The 19200-nt window shown below is 41.0% G+C and overlaps 1 protein-coding gene across 1 annotated transcript in view; it reads left to right on the forward strand.

Moving 5' to 3' along the window:
* The first annotated feature begins 10928 nt into the window (after positions 1 to 10928).
* DKK2 (dickkopf Wnt signaling pathway inhibitor 2) overlaps positions 10929 to 19200 on the forward strand; it is a 37418-nt gene continuing 29146 nt past the window's right edge. The window contains exon 1 of the mRNA XM_014878356.2: positions 10929 to 11907. Within this exon, the coding sequence (XP_014733842.1) occupies positions 11650 to 11907 (258 nt within the window). The 5' untranslated portion in view covers positions 10929 to 11649. The remainder of the gene's footprint in view (positions 11908 to 19200) is intronic.

Consider the following 19200-nt stretch of genomic DNA (forward strand, 5'->3'; position numbering starts at 1 on the left):
ATTACTCATCTTCTTCACCTTGAGAAAAGCACTGGGCCTATAGGAATGTATGTTTTCTAGAGCTATTTTTAAATATAGTATTGAAAATGTGGTCCTATTTCCTAAGATCATATGAAGAATTAGAACTAGAGTGGGTTAAGTATCTTCTCATTTTAGTCAATGCAATAAAAAAAAATACAACCTCGAAGTCAAAGTTGGAGTGGCATTGTTGCTGGAGAATGAAAAGCTATCAAAAGCTGCTGTGATTAGCTGGTTACCAGTAAATTCAGTGTTTAGGAACTGAGAGATAATAATATTAAAGTCAGAGAGACATTGCATGTGAGTAAGCTTTTAATCATCTTGATTATTTTTATTTTTATTTTTTGGGAGGGATTTTTCTCTCTTTGATTATGAATGCATAATAACATTGAATCTTTCATTAAAGCAGCAGAGCTCCACCACCCAGATGCTTCATGCTGAGCTCTTGCCTTACAGTTAATGTCACTGTTGCTCTTGAGTTGTAAATGGTGTCCCCTCAAAAGTACCTTCTTGCTCCTTTGGTTTGTTAGATTTTTTACATCCCTTTCTGAAAAATACCTAACTCTGGGAGTAACCATCTGGACTGCTTTGATGGTTTGTTGCCCACCATGTGGGTTGTGTGTGGTAGCAAATGAAAAGAACAGTCTCTTAGCCACGAATAAACAGTACTGTGCAATTTGGAAGGGGGTTATTTCCACAGAGAAGCTCCCTGCTCCTGCCCCAGAGATACTGAGTTGATGATCATCTGTCAGCTGGTGAAGACAGAGATAACAAAAAATCTCACATAATAAAACTATGTGAATGTTAAAAAAATAATAAAACAGATACATCAGTAAACCCAAATTATTTTTTCTTTGATTATGTACAGAATCCCTGTGAAGAACCTTCTCTTGTTCAGTTTTGGATAAAGCATTATGGTTTTATCTCAATAGTGTTCTTGTGATATATGGTGGCATGGATAAAAAAGACTTTTTCAGTAAGCCTATGCAGAATTTATATATTTATGTCAAAATTGATGCTTTCCTTTAGTAAGAACTAAAAGTAGAAGTTAGTACTTTATTTTTTTATTCATCATTCCCCTTGTTTCAATGTTGTGGGCTACTTACTGTTGTTTTGTGAAAACTTCCTAACCAAGGAAAAGTAAGATTTAGCATGTATCAGTACCATATTATTTTTCACTTGGTATGTAAAATTGGGAAGATTGTATAGCCTAGACATAAAGTATGGGGACAAGTGAGATATTCTTTCTCACTAGCAATCAGAGCCAAGTCTAGGCAGATGCATAGAAGTAAAAAATTGGAGATTTGGAAAATATAAGTTAAACGTCCAAAGTTGATCAGACTGGTGAAGAAAAACAGAGTCAATGTATTCAGCTGCAGGTTTGAAACCTTGGGGACACCACCTGCAGTGCTGTGTCCATCTCTGGGGTCCCTACCAAAGGAAGGACACAGACCTGTTGGAGTGAGTCCAAAGGAGGGGCCACCAAGTTGATCGGAGGAATGGAACACCTCTCCTATGAGGAAAGGATGAGAGAATTGGGATTGTTCAGCCCAAACCAGTCTGTGATTCTGTGACTCTAATTAAAACCTTCTCACCCCCTCCATAAGCCATACTTAGACTATTATCTGGTTTACTTTTAGTGTTGACTCTCTTAGTATTTATTCTGTTTCCCTATTAGAAATTGCTCTCTTCCTAATAATTTGAATTCCACTGTTTGAATAATTAATGTTCTCTCTACTGATACTTATACAAAATTGAGATGGCTAGTAGCACCTTTTGTTACATTCAGTCTTTTCATGGGGATTCCAAAGCTATTATTATTGAACTGAGCAATATCAGTGATTTTAGTACCTTCTGTGTCAGGACAAAAGTTTATATTTTAGACTATGAACTAATGCTTCAAACCTCTCGGGAAGAATAAAGGATCAAGTCTGGGCTGAAAGAATCAGAAACTTGAAATGAGAATCATTCTAAAACCTAACATTTCCATGTTTCCGTTAATTCATTATGTTATCCAAAAAAAGGAAAGTAACATTCCAAGGCCGAAGTCCACATAGTTTTCTACACACAAACTAGCATTTCATCTAGATTATACATGTAAATAAAGTTGCAGCTTGCTCCTAAGATGTAAAAAGCAAAGGTCAGATGATGGAAATAAAGGGAAAAACATTGTAAGTCTGTTCTGCATTTCTTGGCAGCTAATATATTCAGTATTCTGGTACTTGTTATGTAGAAAAATAGAGCTGCCTATTGTGGATAACAGCAAATAAGGCAAAGGACCAGTTTTGTCCTCTTGTAACTCCATCAGCGTCAATGCACTTAAACCGGGAATTCATTTAGCATGGGTCTCTGAGTTACCAGCTGAGGTTCAAATGCTAACTTCTTCTAAGACCCAGAAAAGTTACACTGAATAAGGCTGGCAAAAAGGTTCAATTAACTCTTTTAGGTGGAAAACTCTGGGACAGAGCAGGCTTTGGGGCACAGTGATAGAAGGAGCCAAGCCTTGGGAAGGCAGCTAAGGCTGAGGTTTACATAGTCATTGTCTTTGAATTACCAAAGGCCAAAGTGAGGCTGGGTTACCAAAGGCCAGAATGGGAGTAAATTTAGATGCTCCCAGGATTATTTGTGCTTTGAGCAGTGAAGCAAGCTCCTTTCTTGCTAGCAAACTGGGCTGCACACCAAACAGGAGAGCCTCCCTTACTTCCCTTTCTCACCTTTATATGTCATTTTCTTACAACAAGAGAAAAACGGAGAATTAGCTGCAGCCAGGGAGCTGAGTATAAATATACACTGCAAGAGAAAAAACACAGCATGTTGTTCTGACCTGTAACCATTGAGGTTCACAGTTGCTCTCCATCACCTGTGCGTTGAGCCAGGAATGAAGCCTGAATAGTTCACTAAATGGCTATCCTAATTTTACCTTCTTCTAAGGTTTTAGGGAGAAAAACATACCATAATCCTGCATTTTGCTTCTACTTTATTTAGCAGCTATATAGACAATGTCTTTAAAACAATATGGACTGAACTCCTTATTTTATTGCTGCCCACTTTCACTGGCAGATAGATCAAAGAGGCATGGTATCTTTAGTGCTGCCTTGAGGTTCTTTTTTCTCTGCTATACAAGCAGAAAAATCAATTACAGTTGTATTAACCTGTTAGTAGGACAGATTTTCAGTCTATTTAATGAACTAACCATTCAGCATAAATTCTTATACTGTGGACAAGGAGTTTTTGCCCTGTCATATTATCTCCTGATTCTAAAGCAATATACTTGTGCTACAAAAATTGGGGGGGGGGGGGGGAAGTGTGAAGAAACTTATTTAAAACTATTTATCTCTTTGTCTTTTAGTTATTTTTAAAAATAAAGATGGTGTAAATTGAACAGTCATACAGAGAAGGAAGCAATCTCACTTACAAAGCAGAGGGTCTGCTGTTACCCTGAGAGTGGGATATTTATTATAACCTCTAGATACACCATCCTAGTTCCAAAACCATTTATTTAAGTTAGGTTTGAAAGCCAAAGCGTATGAACGAAGATATTTTTGCATTTGGTCTTTTATACAATCTTCAGCTGTGACTGCTGAAGACAACATGAAATCTGTTTATCAGACAACATGAAATAAATGTAATAACAATCAGTTTCTTCAGTCCCTATTATAGCTAAGGTTGCACAATGGTTTCCATTCTAACCTTTTTCAACCTCATAAGTTTCTACTGCTTTCATTCCAGAGAAGAGAGTTTTCCTTATGGTTATTTTTCTTTGGAAAGTTTGAGTAACTTGGCTCAATATTTCTAAAAATATTGCAAAGAAAATGGGTGTATGTAGGCTTACTAATTATAGCTATTTTTCTTGTTTTAACAATTCTTCAACATATGCAGCTGGGGGAGGGAGAGAGGCTGAAATTTCAGCTATTTCCATATCAAGCCAGCCATCTTTCTGAGCTACCGCGGATTCATGTTTTGGTTTGTGAGCTGTGATCCTCTGGAAAACCACGTGCTGAGCATTCCCAGTGTAGCTCACATACATCTTCCCCATGGCTTCTGGTGCTGGGGAAAGCTCTGGTGGGGCCAGCAGCATTCCTGCTCGCTCAGGAACACAGGAAAATACTGCCTGGCCATTGCTGCTTCTCTTGCCCTGCACATGTGACTGGCCCCTGTCAGCTCCTGTCAGGAAGACTGGGGGGTTTAGCCTGTAGCCTCCCGGGGGGGACCTGTACCATCACTGTGTTTCACTGAAACTGTCCTTTTGGAAAGAACTTTGTCTGATCAGTGCTAAAATACATGTGGGTTTGGGAGTGTGGTCAGGTGGTATTTAGTTTACTGACATGGTGAAGGTGTTTTGGAGAAAATAATGAAATGGCTTGAAATAGTTTAAGATGACCTATTACTGCATTGGCTTTTGAAGCAATGTTTATCAATGGTTATTAATTCTGATGGACTGGGAGTGCTTCCCTTTTCTTTGTCATCCTTCCAAGAAGTTGGTTATTTGTGCTCCAAAGGGTTAATTGTTAGAGAGGTGGATTGAAATCCTGGCCTGTGAGCAACCAAGCTAGTCACAGTACACTGTGTTGTGAATTAACTCTGACACTATCCTGGACTGTTTTAATCAGGAAAAGGAGTTATTTATGAGGAATAACTGTAACATTCAGTACTCATATTTTTCAAAAAATATCAGCAGGAGAAAAAATATAAATAAGGATTTCAAAACAGTTTTATTGCATCATTTGCCTTCCTGCTCACAAGGAGCATGGTGTTAGGAATTAGACCCAAAAATACAGAAATCAAAGGATGTGATATTTCTCCTCCTCTTTCCGTGCCCGGGGTTGCACGCTGTGAGCCTGCCTCTCTTCAGGCTGCGGTCGTGCCTCCTGCTCGGGCTGCAGCTGGAGCCTCGACTCAGCCGGGTCAGGCGGCGATTACACCAGTGGCTGTGCTTGCTGACAGTTTTGGGGCGAGGAGAACCTTTGGAGAGGAAGAGGTGAGCTGGGACTGCTTGATGTGGCCGGGCACGACGTCAGCGGGGGGATGCTTCGCAGCCGGCATCCAGCCTCTGACAGGGGTGTTGTGGCGGGAGCCCAGCGAGTGCTGGCTGGCCTGCTCCCCGTGCTGGGAATGCCACCAGCACCTCCCTGCGCCACCCTGCAGGGCACCGACAGCGTGTCCCACCGCACACAGTCGTCAGGGATGAAGGCAGAGGAGGAGGAGGAGGAGTTTTACTTCTCTGACCCAGCATCCGCAGCAGAGTCTCCACGGCACTCTTGGCTTACAGGTTTATGGCTGCGGCTTTCATACACCATCTGTCAAGAGGGAAAAAGGAGGTGGAGGAGCAGGGAGACAGTTCCTGGGGCAGCAGTCCCACCTATGGACTTCAGTGCAACGTGGCATAAGCTCTAATGAGGGGTTTCCCTGGTGGTAATACAGAAATGTTATCTGTGGAGAAGGGGTTTGTGGTGGCCATGGGCTGCATTACTGTGGATTTCCGGACACCCATGTCATGGCTTCAGGCCCCAGCTTGTCCTCTGAGTGCTTTGCTGGGGCCACAGTCCCAGGCCATGGGACATTTGGTGGAAGTGCTGGAGTGAGGGATTCCTGTTTCCCTTGGTCCCCATTCCACCACCAGTGTCTGCACACTCTTGCCCTTCTACTGCTATGCAAAGCCTTTTCTCTGAGAAGGTTTGGTTGTGAGCTAAATATAAAAATGGTGGAAAAAGGAAATCAATGAACCCTAAAGTCATCCTCAAGGAGAGAGGGAGGACAGAGGAGAAAGGAGGAGATCCTTGAATGTACTTTAAAAAAAATTGTTGAGCTGTAGCCTTAATAAAAACTAGTTATTGGTTGATGGTCTTGATTGGATTTTTTAGTCAGAAATTAAATAAAAGACAGAGTAGGCCCCAGGAGCAATGCTAGGAGAGATTTGGCCATATCCAAATTGTTAGAGTTTATGTGAGGGGCAATGGAAATTCAGTGCAGCTGGTAAACGTAAAAAAATAACAAAAAACAATACACCTCTGTGTAATAGGATGTCTTTCGTATGACACGTATTCTTAAATGCTTTATATAGTATTAAAAACAGATTTAATTTGAAGAACAGGTAATTTTGTTTGTTTAAGGGAAAGAAAAACATAGGACATGAGACTTAACTAAAGCTGGTGTAAATCAAAAAGGGTTCAACTAAAGTCACTTAAAATACAGATGCTGTAAAATACACAGGATTGTAATCAGGCCCATAATATTTTACATTTACAGTGTGTAATTTTGCCCCTTTGGAGGAGGTCAGGTAAAGGATCTCCTCATTACATCCTATTTCCCTTTTGTCTTTAAACTGAGTTTATTAATTTCTTGTGTTCCTTCATTTCTTGCTTTTGTCTTGACTTCTGCTAGATTCTGCCCTTTCCAAATATTTTGTCTTTTAAAACTTTCAGACTCAAAGGAGAGGGAAGCAAGAGGACCAAAGGTTGCTTTTCTTTTCCATGTCTCTCCTGACACTCTCCCCCCACCAAATCCTATTCTCTTCCCAAGAAAAATGAAAAAAGGACTACAATTAACTTAGTGGAATTCCCTGGCAAAGAAAAACAAAGAGACAGTAGAAAATGAATTAAGATATTGATTTTTTGAATGAAAATACCCCAAATTTAAATAAATTTTATGCCTTTTTTGTCAAGAATAAGTTGTATAACTGGAAAAATTCTACAAAACCTTTGCTTGTTTGAGGCCACTCAGTTCTCTCATTAAATTTATGAATAATTTTAATTAAAAGAAACACCAAAGCATTTGTGAAATAGAAGTATGTGTTTGAACCATTAAACCTCCAACATTTGTTCAGGGTATGAATACCTGGTTTAGAAATTAAGAGAATCTTTATAGTGTGTCTCCTCTCCATGGGTGCAAGTGAGACAAATGAAAACCCTATGTTTCTTACAGAAAGCGTGCTAGTTTAGCTCCAAAGAGACTTCTGTATTGGAATAAATATGTTTTTTATCATGAAAGGAGAGCTGATCACTGGTGGCCCGCTGATGTAGTTCTCAGTGTTTGCACTGGAGGTCTCACTGGCGTTTAATAAGTGTGGCCCTCTTGGCTGTCAAGCTTCTGTGCCTGGGTTGTAACCAGCTCAGCCTCTCTCTCCTGCCTACTAGAATTCTTCAGGAAGATACAGCACTTAATGTGGAACATATCCTAAGTCGAGGGATAAGTCCCACCTCTGGAAGATCTCAGGAAGATTTCTGTTTATGTACGCAGTGGTGAGGAGCAGGTTCAGTCCCTGCAGGATGATACTTGGTTAGAGATTTCTTGTGACCTTCCCACAGGTGATGTGGGATTTGCCATTGACTCTGGTTTTTTGGGGTAGTGCTGCTTCCATTATTCTGTATGGTTCTGCAAAGGCTCCTTTTGGGCACAAAATACTGAATTGCTCTGGGTGGTTTGGCTAACCACACACAAAGTATGTGGGCCTTAGCTTCTCCAGAATAGGTATCCAAACTTAGTGGAGAAAGAGGTAAACAGCGTTTCTGTGTGATCTATAGTGTGACAACCTCTGCTGAGTGTGCTCTGTGCAGTTGGCCACGGTTTTTCTGGCTGGTTCTCTGGTAGAGGAGCCCCATGGAGAAACACAATGTGTCCCATAGCATTTTAATATTTTAGAAGTTCTTGATGTTTCTCAAAACCAAAGTTGCAGTCATGAATCTGAAAAGCAGAGATACTTCTTGATATTTTTGCCTTCATATTGACTTATGTAAGTGGATATTGTGAAATAAGTCTGTGTACAGACTCTGAGGGACATCAGAGCTGCTGCAATGAGGAGCACAGGAAATTTACATGTCTGTTTGGAAGTCTGTATTTGACCAGTTTGAGGAAGAAAATGCATGGGCTGAATGCTAGTTAAAGGAGGGTGGGGACAAAACAAAAAACTCCCCATCAAACTACCAAATAGCTTGTTTCTCTACAAGTATACCCATGTATCACACTTCTGTTAAGGGGAGAAAAATAAAAGCTCCTTCCCAATACAGATTTGGTGTCCTGCCCATCTATTTTTGCTTTCTGTGGTCTTGAGCATCCTGTTGGTCTGGTAGCAGCTGCCCTGCAGTGAAGTGGGTTGTTGCTTACTCTGGAGGGAAATGTCTGTGATGTATCTTCTGTAATAAAGCAAAACCTGTTCCCATTTCCTCAGAGATGCTGCAAAATATCTTCCCTTCATAGGAGTAAGTCACATAGGTCTTGCCCTGTTGGAAAGTTACCTATTTCTATTCCCACTAAATTTAAATTAATTTAAACTGGAAATTTAGTTGAATACAACTGACTGATGAACTTCATACTTCACTGAATCTGGACCGATTGACAAAATGAGTTTGGGGTACCTGTTCTGAGATAGCTGAAAAGCTTTGATCATTCCTTCCCAGTTTTCTTCAAATTTCTAAATGTTACGGATATACAAGGAGTTTGTTATTTGCATCTAAACACTTGTGACTTGCATTTTCCATTCATTAACATAAGTAAAAAAATTTTCGTAAGGTATGAATAGAACATATATTTATTTAATTTAGACAGAGTCTACTTACTATCTGATCCTTCAGGTGCTGTGTGCCTCTTTTAATACCATCCATGCCCATTTGTTTCAAGAAGAGCTGTATGATATTTGCACGAGGTCATTGTACTGTGTTTTTATTGTCATGAATTCTCTTTGCATGTCTCATCAAATTATTTTGTTCTCTTTGTAATCTTCCCTTATTCCAAGAAACTCTGGTGGATAATACTCTATCACTGACTTAAAAATTTGTCTTCCTTCCTGGGCAAGAGAAACAGAGAGATAAGACATGACCTTACCTATTGGAGTTTTTCATGTGAGCACAGATAGCTGTTTGCTTTTGGGTTTGGGAGGGCTGAAGCACCATGAGGGCTGGGTGTTAAAAGCCAAGTTAAAAACAGTCAAAAAAGACTGGCTTATGTCTCTTTCCTGTGAAATAGCAAATTGCTTTCTGATTTTTCAGAAACATTTCCTTAAAAATGTCTTTGAGCATTACTGAAGATGAAGTCAGAAAGGTAATTTTAGTTTATTTGAAGCTGCACAAAGATAGAAAAAAAGAAAATGCTTGTGAAGACAAGCTTGGGGTTTTTTCCATTCTTTGCTCTTTGCTAAGCTGATTTAAAATAAAAATTAATTCTGAACCTAAGTTTTTTAAATCAAGTCCAGTAACATTTCTTCCATTTTCAAACCCAGTAAACATGAACTTATCTGAAGCCTGAGTCAGACTAAGTGCTATACTCCGTAGAAGAGTTTAAAACTCAGTCTTGGCACTGATATGTCATTTCAGTTGTTACTTTAAAAAAAAATAGTAATCCCCTAAAGTAAGAAATCATATGATAAGGAAGATTAAAAAAACCCCCCAAAACTGCCCCAGGAGATGGGATTTAAATCCTCTCAAACAATTCTAAGGTTTGAGCTGTGGATAAAGGCACAAATTACTCCATTCTTCACGAGATGCTCTGTTTAATATAATACAACCCATGAGATTAGGACACATTGCTAGCAGTCACATGATGCTGGCTAGACAACATTTGAAAAAACATTATCCAATGTGGTGTGGTTCCTGGGGTATTCCTGCAGAGAGCTCCCAAGTGCCCAGGAAGGCTTCTGCTCACTGGAGGGAGCAGCAGCACTGGAGGCCAAAACGGTGCCTGGCTCCTTTCTGGTTTTTCTTGCCTTGGCAGCTGCTGTTTGCACAGCAGTTAATACAGAATAAATGAAATTTGAAAGTACGCATTTCTTGTTTCCCCCCCTTCTATGAAGGGCTAGAGTAAGAGGAAATGACTGATAGATTAGAGGAGGGACCCTCCAGAAGAGGGGAAAAGCATGAAAATTCTCTCTACTGTTCCCAGACAAGGTAATGTTCATACAGGAATATGTGGGACAGCAAGAACGCTGTTGCCCTCACCATCTTGTGTTCCCTCCACCCCACTTTCACATGTTCAGGGGAAGGACAAGGGCTTGTAGCTTCTCCATGGCAGGAACTGAGTGCTTCACGGTGATGTTCTCTGCTGCTAGATCTTTTGCAGGAAACAGTTAAGAGCTGTACCGTCCCGCTAATTTTATGCTCTGTGTCCCTGTTTCTGAAACGCACTGTTTTGATGCTGCAGCGAGGTGATGCGCTGGCTGGTGTGGGTGTAGTTCGTGGCACTGAAGGTTTTATTACAGTCGGATGTGCGCTCATGCCAAGAAAGTGGAGAAGGTGGATACGAAGAAAGTGTCTCGGGTTGATGGTGCCACCACTGTGGTACTGAGAAGGGTCAGGTGTGGCAGAGTGCAGCGCAGCCTTCTCGGCTGGACGTGCCCTTAACTGGGAAGGCGGACATCGCTGGCTTGGGCAGCAAGTTCGGCAGAATTCGACTGCCGGTCCCGCGGCCTCCCAGCTCTGCGGGAATGACGATCTTTGCGCGTCCGAGCGTGTCGGGGAGCTGGAGCACCTTGACACGCGTCCCAGTGCGGCAGCCCGGTGCCGGCGAGGGGGCACGGCGGGGCTGAACCCCCGAGCGGGGCTGGGCACGGCAGGAGCCGCAGCCGGGAGCGGGGCACGCCCGGCCCGGCTGACCCCGCCGGAGAGAGGGGGACCCCGCCAGGCTGGGGGAAAGGGAGGACGGAGGGGACGGAAGTCGCTGCGCGGCGTGTCCCCCCCGGGGATGGGGATTGCGGGCTGCGGAGGGGCCAGCGAGAGAACTTCGAGACCACCGGCTGCGAGGGACAGCAGCGCAGAAAGCCCGACGGGGGCTGTGCCTTTTTTTGGGGTCCCGGCGCTCCCGCCGCGAGTGGGGCCGGTCCGGGGCTCCCCCGCCACCGGATACCCAGAACCCTCGCCCCGCACCGGCCGGGCTGCAGGAGGAGGAGGAGGAGGAGGAGGAGGAGGCAGCGGAGGAGGGAGGGAGGAGACCGGGTGCTTTCACTCCTGCTGACTGCAGAGGCTGTGAGGCAAAAGACAGAAAAAGGAGGAGGGGAATAAAAAGTAAAGACGCGGGGAGAGAGAGTGAAAGAAAACTAAGCCCAGCTTTTGCCGGTGCTGCTTGGATTGGATCTGGTTTGAGTTTCCTCTCTGCTGGCTTGAGCAGCAAGAGAAGGAGGAGTGGGGGGAAGTAACTCGCTCACTCTTCCTCTGAAGCTTTACAAACGTGCTGGTGCCTGCGCTGGCCGGGAGCTGCCCGGCTGCAGTTTCCTCGCAGCTTATTGCTCTCAGTTTCTAGAGAACTGCCTGGACTTCTCGAGGACCTGGAGGAAAAAGATATCACAGACCTGACAGTTGCTCACTGCCTATAGACTTGACTTTTTTTGTTGTTGTTTTTTTTTGTTTGTTTGTTTGTTTTTTTGTTTGGTTTTTTTTCGTTTGTTTTTGGTTTTTTGGTTTTTTGGTTTTTTTTTCCTAGGGGATTCTTTTTTAAAAATATTTTTCGCCCGTGTTCTCAGAACAGCAGTTCCTTGAGTGGCTTTGAAATCCATTGCTTCCTTAATAACTTCGGGAGATATTTAAAAAAAACTTTTCCCCCCTCTCTTCTGTTTTCATTGCCAAAAAAAAAAAAGAAAAAAAAAAAAGGCGGGGGGGGGGGGGAAAAGAAAAAGGAGAAAAAGAAGCCTGTCCTTTTGGGGGAGGGGAGATGATCGTGCTGATGTGGAATAAGTGCTCCTGCTGTCTCCTCTTACTAGCCGCGGTCCTGATCGTGGAGAGCTCCCAGCTAGACAGCTCCAGCTCCAAGGTGAACTCCATCAAGTCCACCCTGATGGGGGAGGCTCCAACTCAGGCAACCAACAGATCTGCAGGCATCCACCAGGGACTGATGCTTGCTAGCAGTAAGAAGGGCAAAATGCTAGAGCAGATGGGAAAACCTCCCAAGCACTATCACCGGCAAGGAGAGGTAGGACATCACTTCATTGCTCGAGTCTGTCCATCTGTGTGCTGTGTGTAAATAATTGCTAGTCTTCCTACACACAATGTTTTCAGAGCTTTAATGTGCTAAATTAATTAATTTACTTAATTAGGCTTGCCTGGGACAATATAATCTCCTAACACGTGTTAAGAACTGTGCGAATGGGAGGTTTAAACCATTTATTTTTCTCTGTAGGGTTAATAACTGATGGAAGAAAAAGCAACCTAAAAAGCTATCATTCTCAGCATTTCTTTATTTGACTCCTTCAAAAGACTGCCAGAAGCAAATGACGAAATTTCTTGTAAATTCTCAAGATAGTAAATGAGTTGAATTTTAATAGGTTAGGAAAATTCAAACGTGAAGTAAAAATTCACAGCAGTGTAACTAATTTGGTTTTAGATTTCTGTTAAGGTGACTTCTGTTATCTTGGTCCTTGGTGAGAATAAAAAAGCATGCTATCCCTGTGGCATAGTTTAAGGTACAATCATTCATTTAATAAGACAGGAAACAAATTCTAGGTTCCTTGTCCAGAATATACTCCAGTGGTTGTGGAAGTTTTGTTTCGTTATGAGAGTTTGAATGTAAAGAAGATAGAAAAGGTTATAGAAAAAAAAAAAAAAAAAAAGAAAAAAGAAGGTTAGGGGAGGGGCGGAAAAAGACCCTGATTTGCTTGTGCAGTCTTCTTTCCTCTCTACCTGCCTGAAAACGTGGAAGTCTGATAGAAAATAATCTTCATTAAGCTATCTTTGTGCTAAACCATAAAGCAGCATTTTAAGCCATCAGTCCTGTTCTTCCCTCTCAAGTCTTAACTTGGATGGTATGAATGTTGCATGTTGTGATGTTGAAAGAGGTAGACTTCTTCAGAATATACAGATTTTATTGGGTATTATTAGAATCTCTAAATACAGCCATAAGCAACAGTGTAGCAGCAAGAAAGCTGCCAACATTCAACACTAAAAAGACAAAATACCCAATGCCTGAAGGGTGTCTGTACTTGCTTAAATTTTCCTTATAGCAGCAGAGAGGCTGAAAATTCAAGTAATCCACTGAATTTGCTAGAGTGTTTCACATCAGCTTCCTAATAATTAAATGTTATAATTTGGTTTTGTGTGCAGGCATAGTAATGGTAGTGGTAGTTTTGTTTTTTCTGTGTGAGAAATTTGTTTTTGAACTCCTCCAAGCTTTCTTTCCCTAGCCACTCAACTGCTGTATAATTTACCCAGAATTTGGTTGCCTCTCCTTACCTCTAAGCAAAGTTTAGCAAGAGATGATGTGATAAAGTTTCATATTACTAAAGTACTGTGCTCTTTTCTAGTTCACATTTTACTAATTACTATTGCATTACTATGTTGAATCACCTTGAGGAGATAGAGGTGCCCAATGTACCTTCTTATTCATTCTCCTTGGATTTTCTTTTGTTTTCAAAGTATTTGCAAAATGTCGAAATGCAGGTCCTATTTTCCCACTGAGTGTTATCAGGCTCATGAGTTTTGTGAGTCTGTGCTGCCCAGCCTTTTCCTTTTTGGGAAGTCTTGCCACCTTCCCCTGTGTACAACATCCTCAGCGCTTCACTGTGTATTCAACACAATGTTGAGAATAATTGTTTATAATTCACCCAGTTCCTGAAAAACAATTTTTGCTGCCCACCGGTTGTATTTGCAAGAATTGCCCCTATCTTGCCAGCCTGAACTGCTGTTTCTGGGCACTTCTAGTTACTGGCATGAGCTCACAAGGTGCACTTCAAGTGAGAGACAGCACTGTAAGTATCTGTAGTGGTAGAAGAGATGTCATGCATGTTAAGATTTCATGTTTGTAGTGTAAGCAACGGCCTCCAGATAATTGGTGGCTATGATTCCCAGGGAGTGATGCCTGACCTCCCATCAAGGGCTGTCAGTGCTGAATTTACCATCTCTCTGTCCCCAGATCCTGCATGGCCTCACGCAGATGTATGTGAAAATGACACATTTGAAATGACAGTTTTGCTCCAATAATTCTTGATGCTACGTTTAGCCATCTGCCTGAAGCAACACTGTTAATGCAGAATTGCAATAAAAAGATGAAAATAAGGGAAAAGACAAGGAAAAGAAAATGAAAGAGAGGAAAAAAAAAAGAGAGGAGAGAAAAGAAAAAAAGAAAAGAAAAAAGAGAAGAAAAGAAAAAAGAAAAAGGAGTATCTTTTGTGAAAATGTTTTCTCTTTGGTGATATCTCCAGCTGTAGGGCTAGTAAGCTGCTACGTTTTTTAACCGTGGTGTCATGCATATCAACCAATTTAAGACATGGCATTTTCATAATCTTTTTTAAAGTACTCTCTTATTAGGTTAGTGCTTAATTTGTTTTGATTATGGGTCTTTGCACTGAAGTTTGCCATGCCACTTGCAAAAGAGCAGGCCTATGCTTTTCTTTCTAAAACAATCTGTTGAATTAGTGGAATTTGTAATGTCTTAAAAGTAAGAGCATCTTTTATATCTTGGCAACATTAGATGGTGAGTTGAGTGCCTTGTTTACAACTGGAAATCGTTTTAGTAAGGACTAAGGATATGCAAGTTAAAGAAAAAATAATATAATTTTGCTGTTGTGAGGGCTCTGAGCTGTGCTTTCAGCTCTGCACATACACGTGGTGGAAATCACCAAAACCGATGAAAGGACCATCAGCCTACAACCTATTTGCTTTTCAGTTATGTTAATTCTCAGGACTAGGAGCAACTTGGGAGTGTTTAATCAACAATAAATCAACTGATACAATAGTTCATGGCTTATCTGGAGTGTTGATGTTTTTCAGCTGGTAGTTACAGTGCTTCTGCCCAGAAAGGGAAGATCCAGCACTCTTTTTTCAGGCAAAGTTCCAGTTTAAATTAATGAAAATACTCACATGAGCAAAGCAAGCTGATCCAGCTTGCAGAGAGACTGGCGGGGCAAATGTGGATTTTAGTAAGACTTAACAGTTTTACGTCTTTCTGAGGAATATTATTTATTTTCTGTTCTTATTCCCTTTACTGCCTTGGATCAGCAGAGAATGAGAAGCACTGATGTGCTAAATCGGTGAGATTTCATTCTTTTCACTGTTTTTTACTGTCACTGCTGCTTTTCCTTTTCTGCAAACTGTTAATGTTTCCCCAATTTCACAGAGAATCAGGAAGTATCTACAGCATTTGCACAAGGGAAAAATATGCTCAAAATTTGTACTGTACAGTGTATGCTAATCTAGGTTACTCTTGGGTGGGGGGGGGGAGTCAGGATTATATACTGTCAGCTTTTTATTTCCTTTCAAAACTTGATTTAGAGAAACTCTTCTAGGGACATCCAACACCTCAGTTCTGTGACCTGTCTGCTAAAGTATTCTGAATATATTCCCTCTCTAGGTAAATATGATACAGTGAACAGGGAAATGTTCAGTAACTGACAGTGAAATAGATTAATTTTTCTGTGTCAGCTATAGCTTCCATTGTGTTTGGGCAAGGTCTCCCACATGAGTGCTCTAGCTCAATATAGAGAATGCAACCTGAAAGGAAAAATAGAACATATTGTACAGTGCTTGAAAAGTATAGCCATTCCACAGATGCCTGGTTGATGATTTTGTAGCCTCTTTAATTCACTTCACCATCTTTTAGACTTCTTGCTCTGGGTTTTATTCCCCTCTCTCCTCTGAGATGTGTCAATGCTGGGGTTTGCACACCTTCACACTCAACCACGTTTAATTGTCTGGTAGACTGTGACCTACCAGGCTTTATTTCCAGCTGTTTTCCTTCTTTAATCTATGGGTGCTATTATCTTCACCCCTTCCCACCTCCTGGCCACAAGCTGTTGTTCCAGCTAATTCCGCATCAAGATGTGTCTCTCATTCCCTTTGTCCCTTTGCTGCTGCATAGCTGTTTGGGTTTGTGCTTCCCATTGAGACTGTCCCTTCCCCATCAATATGATGGGAGCAGTAGCAATGAAGGGAAGAACTGGGACATCCAGTAGAGGGAACTGGCGTATTTGTGGGGCTGACTAAGAGATAATGAGGTCTGGAAAAGGGAGAGAGAAGTGAAAAGCTGGGACAAGTTATATCGATGCACCACAGACAGCTATCAGATAAGCCTTAGTATTCCAAATGCACTTGGTTTAATGTTAAAGATGTGTTTATTTTTTTTGTAAATTCTATTTTAGCTTGAGCTAAGAGGTTCGGGACCACAGAAGCCAAACCAAAGAGGCATTTATTCAAATGACTAATTTGATACTGATCTCATACCTAATAACGCACGGACATACATGTGTTTCTTGGACAGGACATAGTTACCCACAAGAACTTGCTAGAAAATGTTTGGATGATGCTTTGTAGCAAGTAAAACAGCATGAGATGTAGTAATTGAATGCAGTGCCCTGACAATATTACAATAAAATGTACTAAAGACACCAAAAATGTAACCACAATATCTTAAATAGCTAGCAACCAAGACAGTAAAAATTATTTCTTCATGGGATTAAAAATAAATTAATTAAAATAACTAGAAATTACATCCAGCAATAGCTGCCTTTTTTTCTTTTTTTTTTTTTTAATTTGAAAAAATACAGAATTGCTAAATTTGCAGAGGCCACCAGAGAATTAATTCTTTGCTCTTGCTGCTTGGTGTTAGAAATCTGGGTGACATACAGGTTTACTGGCAGCTGTCTTGCTAAATAACCTACTGGCTTCACTCTTAATTGCAAAAAATGGGGTGCAGAGTGTTATCTCCTTCCTGGATCATGCTTGGTGTCCCCTTCAAATTGCTATTATTAAGTGATGTCATAATATAGAGCAAAAGCTCCTATAAAGTGGCTTTACTACAAGTATTTCCTATTAGCTTTGCAACAATGCCTAGAAAGTTTCTAGAACTCTGGTGTGCTGCTGTGTGTGCAAGTACTTAGGGAGAGTCAGTTTCTGTATGGAAAGTCTGTCAGAACTTAATGACAACACAGAAGATGATGAAGCATGATTACATTTTCCCCTCAGAAAAGTGAGTCTGATTAACTCATTATGTTTGATTAACTGATGCTTTGCAGATGCAAATACAGCACAAGTTTAATTTTGATCTTAATTATCTTAACACCGGATATCTTGCAAGCACTTTGTATCTCATGGCTTGTCAATAGAGCCTTTGGTCCTTTTACACTTGTACTTACAAATGCTTCACTCTGGAGATGTCGTTCAGGAGGAATTTAGCTCTGCAAAGGAGAAGCCCCATGAAGCTCCTGCTTCTGTTTGGTTTCCCATCTCAGCTTTCATCTCCAGGTTTTGTATATCTGCCTTTTACAGTATATCCGAACTTCTATCCATACTTTAACTTTTTAAAGTATATCCAAACAAGTTTTATATATATATGTAAAAATGTTAATTTGGAGAACACCTTCAAAGCAGAGCTTCCCCTCCTGCGTGTGATTGCCAAGGTCCCTACCAAGTTCCTGCTACTGCCTGCGTGCAAGCACTGGTTGTGGCTGGCAGGAATCAGGGTGTGGTGGGACACACCTGGAGCCAGCAGCCCCTGCTTGGCCCATCATTGCCATGGGGCTTGTCACCATGTCCTGTCCTGATGCTGTGGAACTTTGTGTTGGTTTTGGCACTGAAGTCATGAAATATTTATGATGGATTTGAGGAGCTGAAGTTTGTATGACACCACAGACATAGTGGAGAAAGCTAGAAGCCACCATTCTGCTTTTTCTGCACTGGTAAAATTCTATGTGTATTAAGAATTTTATATTTGCTATTTTTTTAGCAAACCGAAGATAATTTTTTTTCCAAATTTTTGTCTTTTACTGCTGTGTTCTAGGTAGTGTTTCTCATACTTTTAGCTTGAAATCTATAGGAAGCTTCTATGAGCTTCATACAATACAAAAGCCGAGAAGATCAGAAGGTTTGCTTAGCTAGTCTTTTAAAATGAATTTTGCCTGAAAAAGTTTTTATTTTCATTAGAGACCATGAACTTCATATCGTCTTTTTTTTCACCAAATATAGGACGGACATTGGCAGTGTGTGTCCCCAAACCATCACTTTTCTTCAGTGTAACTTTTTTCCTTTTTGGTTGAAAGTCAGATTTATTCTAATGGAAATTGTAATGAACATCAAGCAATTTTCAAATTGTAATGAAATGTTGAAATAGATGATTTATGGTACTTCCAAGCTAATTGCAGAATCCTTTGCTCTAGAATGGGGTACAGAAAGTAGTGTTAGAGAGCGAGATGGCTTAAAAGGATACATATGTTCATACTAAAGGACAGCATAATACTAAATCACAGCAATCTTCAAATAAAATAATGAGTTTTGTTCATCTTGGTTACAGTTTTTTTGGGATTGGCCTTAAATCCGTCTATGATTTATACATTTGTGTTCTTACAAACAGAACTTGAGTTATGAAAATAAATGAATATAAACACACAGTGGGAACATGGAGTTCACTCATTCAGCAGCTATTTTGTTCTTACTAACGGAAAGAGCAGAGAAATGCTACAAAAAAACCGCTTAAAAGTTGTTGGGTTTCCCCCCTCAAAGCACATAAGCACACGGTTCAGCCCCTTGGGACTTCCTTAAAGCTAAGCTTTGATATGATTGAATTTTCATATGCATAGTAATGAATCTTTGAGACATGCATGTTGCACATGTGTAGTGCAAATGGCACTGGTTTAGCATTTTTAGCTGTAAGCAAAGGCAGACTGCTTTGCACATGCTTGGGAATGAGGTGTTGCTTCACTCTGCAAGCCCTCTGCCTCATTCCCTGTGCATCATGTAAGTGTGAACCAGGCTGTGCATTCTTTTAAAAGCATATTTATCGGTCCAGTGAATGAGAGGACAGGGTTCAGTTCTACGTGTTTTGGCATCTTGCCTTGAGTAAAGCAGTGACTTGCTGTCAGCATGATCTCCTCTCTGCAATCTGAAATGACTGCAGTGGAGATCTCTTAAAGGAACTGCGAACACAATACATTGATTTTGCAGCAGGAAACTTTTATTCTTGGAATCTCATTCTTAACTGGAACAGCATCAGGGAAAGTAGTGCATCTGGTGGGGGAAGATCTCCTTTATTTTTCCTTTTGCACAGATCAAGGTGGCTTCCTGAATTGGGTTCATTTTTGGGGTTTTTTTGCTGTACGTTCCTACAGAAAATGGTGCACGTCTTCTTGACAGTCTGAAAAGATACTAAACTGGACATTCTACTGTGGCCTGAGCTGTCAGGATTAGTACATACTGCAGTGTACTTGCCATATTTATTTGTTTATTTTCTTTTGTCTTGAAAATGAGAGTTCAGAGCCCTCTCACTCAGTTTGTTGTGGAC

Source organism: Sturnus vulgaris, chromosome 4, assembly GCF_052056855.1.
Source record: "Sturnus vulgaris isolate bStuVul1 chromosome 4, bStuVul1.hap1, whole genome shotgun sequence".
NCBI classification, from domain to species: Eukaryota; Metazoa; Chordata; class Aves; order Passeriformes; family Sturnidae; genus Sturnus; species Sturnus vulgaris.